Source organism: Athene noctua, chromosome 7 (assembly GCF_965140245.1).
Source record: "Athene noctua chromosome 7, bAthNoc1.hap1.1, whole genome shotgun sequence".
Lineage (NCBI taxonomy): Eukaryota > Metazoa > Chordata > Aves > Strigiformes > Strigidae > Athene > Athene noctua.
This window is the reverse complement of record NC_134043.1, coordinates 18,140,347-18,147,445: the sequence shown is the minus strand read 5'-3', so window position 1 is coordinate 18,147,445 and position 7,099 is coordinate 18,140,347. Positions and strand designations below refer to the sequence as shown.

Below are 7,099 nucleotides of genomic sequence, written 5' to 3'. Positions count from 1 at the left end.
ACTCCACAGGCGCTGCCACGCTCCCTTCACCCCCCCCCCACACCAAGCCCCCCCTCCCCTGCCACCGCACACTCTGGGGAAGGGCAAGCTGTGGGCTGCTGCGTGGCACCGCAGGGGTACCCGGTGTGGGCAGGAGGGATGCTGGCACCCATCTTTGCAAGATCTGGGCTGCTCTGCCCCAGACCTGCACCCCACACCCATGTCTGAGTAGGGGTCACTGCCACCCCCCTGCACTGGGTACAGTGCCACCGCACCCAGCCGACCCCAGGAGTCATCTCAGGGAGCCTGGGAGCAGAGAAACTGCGGCAGTCCGGGGTACATCACATGGAGAGATGGGGCATCGCAAGTGCCCCTGCAACTTGGGGGTCACCGGAGATCCCCGAGCACCAAGGGAAGGGGAATGGGAAGCACCCCCTGTGCCAGCCTGGGAGGGTGAGGGGCTGGTGACATGGGACATGTGAGGGCAGCACCGCTGGCACCCCAGGCTCCGTGGCAGGCAGCGGGGTGGCTGGGTGCTGATGGCAGGCACCTGCCTGGGGTAATGCGTGGGGCTCTGCCAGCAGCCGAGTGACCCGCATGACCAGCAGCGAAGCCATGGACACCCTGGGGCAGTACAAGATCACAGTGTGGGAGGAGGAGAGCTTCCAGGGCAAGCGCTGCGAGTTCCTCATGGAGTGTCCCAGCATCATGGAGCGCGGCTTCCGCAAGATCCGCTCCATCAAGGTGGAGTCTGGCCCGTAAGTGCCCCGCCAGCCCCGCGGCCCCTTGGCGCACCCCAGACCCACTGCTCCCAGGGAACTGTCGGGAGCTGCCAGAGAGCCAGGACACCCGGGTCCTTCCTCAGCTCCAACACAGCTGCATTGTGTGACCTCCCTCCCTGTGCTCCTTGCGTGGTGGTGCCTCAGTTTCCCCATCTGCAAAGCAGGGAGACCCTGCCGAGCTGAGGCACGGTCGGAGGCAACAGTGTGGCCCTGGGGAGAGGGGTCCCACTCTCAAAAGGGATGTTTGCTGCTAGCAAGGACCCTGACCTCCATGACAGACCCGCACCCTGCCAGGACATCTCCGTCCCTGGCGCAGGAGGGAGAAGCTGGCCCTGGGCTGAGCCTGGGGGCTGCGCTGTGCATCCCTGAGGGCTTTCCTCCTCTCCCCTCCAGCTGGGTGGGCTTCGAGTACCCCGAGTACCAGGGGCAGCAGTTTATTCTGGAGAAGGGTGACTATCCCAGATGGGAGGCCTGGAGCGGGAACAGCGGCTACAGGACCGAGCACCTCCTCTCCTTCCGACCCGTCAAGTGCGCGGTGAGTTACAGGGACACCACCACAGTGCACCCCAACAGTCCAGCATGGGGGGAGATGAGGGACAAACAGAAAGATGGAATAGGTGGGACGTGGGATGGAGGGGTGAGGCGCACATGGAAGTGCCATAGGGTGGAGGGATGGCTGCACCAACTGGGTCCTGCCTCCCTGCAAGGGTCCTGGGATGCTCTTTAGAGCTAAAATTCAGCAATAAACACCATCCCAGCTCCTTCTGCTTTGTACATTGGAGAGCCACCTCCCAAACTGGGGTCCACAGGCATTGTCCCCCCACCCTGGACAACCGGGAATGGGGTGAGCAGGGGGGAGCTGGCAGAACCACAGGGATGCTTGGGGTGCAGGGTCCATCCCCCTCCCGCCTGGGGTACCCGAGCCGTGCCCAGGCAGATGCAGCCTCTATCGCTCCATCTGCAGAGACACTGGCGCTCGCAATAGCGGCACGTCTGCGCCTCCGAGCGGGGGGTCCCCCCCCAACTTTTAATAATCACCAAGCAGATATGCTTGGGCTTTAATAAAGGGGATGCGATAAGATCACTCCTTGCTGGCAGGACTGCTCCTCGGTGCAGATAGATGCGTGTGGGGGCTGGGCACGGGGGACAGTGCCGCATCGCTCAGTGTCCCAGCGATTAACCCCTCGGTGCCCAGCACCCAGCAAAGCCCCACAGAGCACGGGGGACCACTCTCAGCAGGCTGCCTTGCCCTGAAACTCTTGCAGCCATGGGGACTGCGAGGATGCTGAGGGCAGGAGCCCGTGTGGGTGCAGAGGATGTGGCCACTGCCACCCTCACTGGCAGCTGTGCATTGGGACCAGAGGAACACGAGAACAGCATCCTCTGGGCAGCCCTGGGGTGTCCTGGTGAGGGATGGCAGGCTGAAGGACATCCCCATGCCTTGCACTAAAACTAAGCATGGTCCCAGTCCTCCCACCGTGCCTTGCTGCGTCTCCCTCTGATGCCATATCCCCTATTTCTGCCCAAGCCACCCCATCCTCGCTGACCCCAGCTCTCTCCCTTCACAGAACCACAACGACAGCAAAGTCATCCTCTACGAGGCTGAGAACTTCCAGGGGCACAAGTTTGAGCTGAGCGACGATTACCCCTCGCTGCAGGCCATGGGCTGGGGCAACAAGGAGGTGGCATCCATCAAAGTGAACGCTGGAGCGTGAGTCCTGCAGGCAGGGAGGGGGTGGTGGGAGCTGAGAGCAGGGCTTCAGCGAGCACCTCCCTCCTGCATAGCCCCAGAGATGGGAAAGGGGACCCCAAAAAGGATGGGTGTCTGCCTGCTCCCCTTCCACCAATAATCCAAGCTGTGGGGTGTTTTCTGTCCCTCCCCTCCCAGGGCAAACAGAAGGGTGGGATGGGATGGGATGGGATGGGATGGGATGGGATGGGATGGGATGGGATGGGGCAATTTGGCCCAGATCTCTGAGCCAGGGGTCTGCTTGCAGGTGGGTGGCGTACCAGTACCCGGGATACAGGGGCTACCAGTACGTGCTGGAGCGGGACAGACAGAATGGCGAGTTCAAGAAGTACAACGAATACAGCAGCCAGGCCCACACCAACCAGATCCAATCCATCCGCCGCGTCCAGCACTGAGCAGGGGCAGGGCCACATGCCCCGCAGCCTCTGGGCTGCTGTGCAATAGACCTCTATCCGGTAGCAAATAAAGGCATTTGTCAAAAAAAAAAGGGTGCTCCTGCCTCTGCTCTGCTCCTCAGGGGGCTGCTAGGCCCGAGGGACCCCCTGTGGGGTGGGAAGCAGGGTGTCTGCCCCAACCCTGCTGCCCCCCAGCTCTCAGCAGCTGGAAGGGGATTTCCCTTCCCCAGATGGTTTTGGATCCACAGTCACCAGCACCCTGGGCTGAGCTCTCTGCATCTCACCTCTGGTCCATGCACAGCAAGTAGAGGGGATGAAGAATGTTTCCTAACCCCATGATGCTCTGGCTGGGGAAATGGGAATTTATTGGAAATTTACTGGCCTGGGGGAGAAGAGGGCTGGAGCCAGGAAGGGGCATCCAGGGTGCCCTGGGTCCTCCTCCCAGGCTCAGCGCCAGGGAAGTTGATTGCTACAAAGCCTGTGAACATGAGATCCCCTCTCTCTGCACCCCAGTTTGTAAGAGAGAGGGGGGTCCCTGCCTGCTGTGGGCCTGGGGAGGAGGAGAACTATTGGGGTCATCTGCGAGGGGGGGGACTGCCACAAATGGGATGGCCACAGCTGGGGCAGGGTTGGGGGCACTGGCTTATAGAGGGGGCGTACAGGGTTATGTGGAGGTGTGGGGGACAGTGGCAGGAGGTCCTCAGGCCAATCTCCTGCAACTGGCAGGGGGCTCAGCTCACTTCTCCCAGCACCCTTAGGGTCTGGTCCCCCCACCCCCAGCCTGGCCACGCCAGCACATCCGTGCCAGCATCCGGCTCCGGCTCTGCCCAGGCACAGTAGGAGCCCCACCCAGCCTTCTCCTCCCCCAGCACCCTTTCCCGGCCTTCTCCTCTTCCATCATGCTCTGGCACCCCAAGCCATCCTGGGGTGCAGGTCTCCAGTCCTGAGGTGCTCCCCACACCTGGGACATCCCCTCTAAAGCCACAGGATGGTGGAAAGGTGCCGGGTGGCTTGGATGCCTGTACCCCTGGATACCTGGACCCGTGGATGCCCATACCCCCAAATGCCCACCCTGCTACAAGCACGCCTGGCCTTGAGGCTGTGGGTGCCCCAAAAGGGGGCTGGGACCCTGGGAAGGACTGGGCTGGGGGCTAGCATGTGCCCACCCTGCACCCAGGGCTGCACGGAGACCCCAGCCCTGGCGTGTGTGTGAACATGTGCACTGCACCCATGAGCTTGCACACGTGTGTGTGTGCCCTGCGTGTCCCCACTCCCTCTCCCCTTGCACCCCAACATGTGCCATGTAAAAGGCCCCACACCTTGTGCATCCCCATCCTGCAGGGTGTCCCCACTGAGGGGTGCCCCCCACCCCTCCCCTGTCCCCTCTGTGTCCCTGCAGGCCCCACCCCGCCACGGCCCCACGGCAGCCGGCCTCTCCCCCTGCACAAACACATTCCTGCACACCCGGCCGGGCTGCAGCCAGCCCAAGGCCACGTCAGCTCGGCTCCGCTCCACGCCACCAGCACACAGGTGAAGTTGTCCCGGGCACCTGCTCACAGGGCTGCGATGGCGGGGGGGGGGGGGAAGCTGTAGGGGGTCACAGAAAAATGTGGGGTCTTTACTGCTCTGTCCTGGGGGGTGTGGGGTGGAGAGCTGGGGGTGGGGGGAAGACTGCCTGCTTGCGGCCAGGGGGACTTGCTGCTGCTGCCATCTGGGTGCTCCATGTGTCCAGGCCCCATCCCCTGGAGCCCCACATACCTGAACTCTTACCTCTCAAATCCCCCATGGACCCAAAGCCCCATTCCCTGGGTCCCCGTTCCCTGGACCTGCCCGCCCCCCCCCCATCCTGTGGGTCTGCCCCAGCTCCACCATGTCCCAGCTCCACCATGAACCTGGGGTCACAACTTTCGAGTCCCCAAAGTTCCCCACGGGCACAGGATTCCCCAGCCCCTGGGACCCCACACTCTCTGCCCCTCTGGACCCTTCAGCCCCCATTGTAAGCCCCTCACCCACTGGCTTTCCCAGGGACCCACGAGTCTCCAACTCTTGTGCCTCTCACAACCCCCCATTTCCAGCTCCCACAGCCCTAATCCTGCTTCTCAGGCTGATCCCAAACTGATCCCCCAACTCTAGGCTGATGCAGGAGCCCTCAGTCCAGATCTTCCTTCTCCCCCCCCCTCCATGCCCTCTGCCATGCAGGTTTGTTGGGGCAGGATCCTGGTCACTGGGGCTGCCAGGGGAGAGGGGCTCGGCGGGTCTGGCCCCCTCCCCAGCTCACCCTGCTGTCTCCGGGGCTTGTTTTCCGTTGCCTGCGTTTGTTCCTGTGACTCAGGCAGCGAAAGCAAGTCTGGGAGGCTGCGGAGATGCTGCTGGGAGAGCTGCAATGGGCCGTGGGGCTTGGGGGGCTGGGGAGGAGAGGGATGAGAGGAACAGTCAGGGCTGTTGAGTTGTACGGACCTGGGACATCCTGTGATGGGGCTCAGGGTAGTTCAGGGGGCAAGCTGGGGGAAGAGAAATTTTATAGGACTGTTACATCCAAATAGGATTGGTGGGGAACTGGTGGGGGAATGCTGTGGGCTCTGCTTGTGTGTCCCCCCTCCAGCATCTGCTCTCTGTCCCCGACAGAGATGGGCAGCAGGGGTGGAGCACCCGGAGCTCAGCTCAGCACCCATGGGATCCCCTGTTTCCTATACCCTTTGGACACCCCCACCCAGGAGGAGCCACCAGCCCCTTTGGGCTGTGGCACCCCAAGGCACCCCAGCTGAGTGTTGCTACCTGTGGGCTGCAGCTCCTGACGCAGGGCACATTTCAGCTGTGGCATAATATCCATGGGTCTGACACAACTGTATCGCGATTTCCATTGCATTCACGTGTTGTGATGACCACCTTCAAGAAATTTTCTAAGTCCAGTGTGAGAGCTCATCCTTTTGCTAGACATCAATGAAGCACCGCAGGAGAGGACATGGGCAGCTTGGCTGTACCTCACTGGACTCATGGAGCAGAGCTGGTGCCCGCTGCTGGCACGCTGCCTGCCTGCCTCAAGCTGTGGGGTGCTGGCAGAGGTGCGCTCTTGGCTGGGGGGACAAAGCCTCTGCTGGCACCCCGCAGCTGCATGTGGCAGCTGGACACATGGGTGATGGGAAAAAACCTGGCCAGATGCATCTTTTGGGAGCCAAGACCACCCTAGACCCTTTCCCTGTTAGAAATTTTTCCCCAAATTGCCCTTCCATCTTCACAACACCCAGGGCTGCCCAGGACAAGCTGGTGGAGATGGGGCCATGCAGGTTCGGGTGTTGGGGGTCACCCAGCTTCCACAGCTCCTAATAAAGATGGATAAGAGATCAGGACAAGGCTGGGACCCCAGGATGGTCACAGCTTAACTGTCCCCGAGGCAGGGACTGTCCAGAAGGGAACGGAGAAGCCAGAGGGGAGGCAGAGCTGTGGTACGTCCTGGTGCCACCGACCGCGGAAGATGCACATCCCCATCCTGAGGCTCTGGGCACTGCAAAGGGATCACATCACTGCTGTCCCGGAGCTGGCGGGACATGGTGGGGACCCAACCGACTCACCCCAGCGCTCTGGGACCTGCAAGGGGACCCCAGGACTGCGCTGGGGACCCCGGAGCTGGGGAAGGGGCAGGCACAGAGCCCCACGGGTGGCTCGGAGGGACGATGCCAACTCTGCGCGGTGAGGTGCCGGGCAGGTGGGGAGCGGGACGCTGGGGGGGGGCGGTGGGGGGCCGTGCCCCGGCGGTCTCCAGGCAGTGTCCGAGCCCCGCTCCCGGCTGGGATGGCAGCGCCGTGTTTGCGAAGAGTTAAGGAGGCGGAAGAGGCAGGAAGCGGCCCGAGCCGCTCTCCATAGAAACCCGCGGCCGTGATTAAAGTCTGATGCGGGCCCGATAGCGGGGGGGGTGGGGTGTGTGGGGGGGGGGGGTGCGGGGAAGGGGAGGGGGGTGCAGCGCCCGCTTTAATTACAGCGGAGGAAATTGCTGGAGCCGGGGCCCCGAGCCTCTGCGAGTTGCCTGGAAACTACCCCCCACCCCCCCCCGCCTCTCCCGGCCCCTGCCCGTCCCCTGCCCGTCCCGCTGCCATTTATTCGCCATCAGCTGCTCCCTGATAAAGTGGAATAATAATAATAATAATAGGGGCAGGAATATTAAAACATGCAGCCCGCGGGCCGCCCCCACAGCTGCC

The 7,099-nt window shown here is 62.7% G+C and overlaps 1 protein-coding gene across 1 annotated transcript; it reads left to right on the top strand.

Annotated features, from left to right (window-relative positions):
* Positions 1 to 576: 576 nt before the first annotated feature.
* Positions 577 to 2,906, top strand: CRYBA2 (crystallin beta A2). Its single transcript, XM_074910845.1, has 4 exons — positions 577 to 737; positions 1,155 to 1,296; positions 2,330 to 2,472; positions 2,759 to 2,906. The coding sequence occupies exons 1-4, from the start codon at positions 577 to 579 to the stop codon at positions 2,904 to 2,906; spliced, it is 594 nt and encodes a 197-aa protein (XP_074766946.1).
* Positions 2,907 to 7,099: the final 4,193 nt, after the last annotated feature.

Excerpts from the sequence above, each read along its gene's own strand:
- CRYBA2 (XM_074910845.1), top strand. The coding sequence starts at position 577 with ATGACCAGCAGCGAAGCCATGGACACCCTGGGGCAGTACAAGATCACA. Across the intron at positions 738-1,154 it reads ATCAAGGTGGAGTCTGGCCC|CTGGGTGGGCTTCGAGTACC; the intron begins GTAAGTGCCCCG and ends TCTCCCCTCCAG. Across the intron at positions 1,297-2,329 it reads TCCGACCCGTCAAGTGCGCG|AACCACAACGACAGCAAAGT; the intron begins GTGAGTTACAGG and ends CTCCCTTCACAG.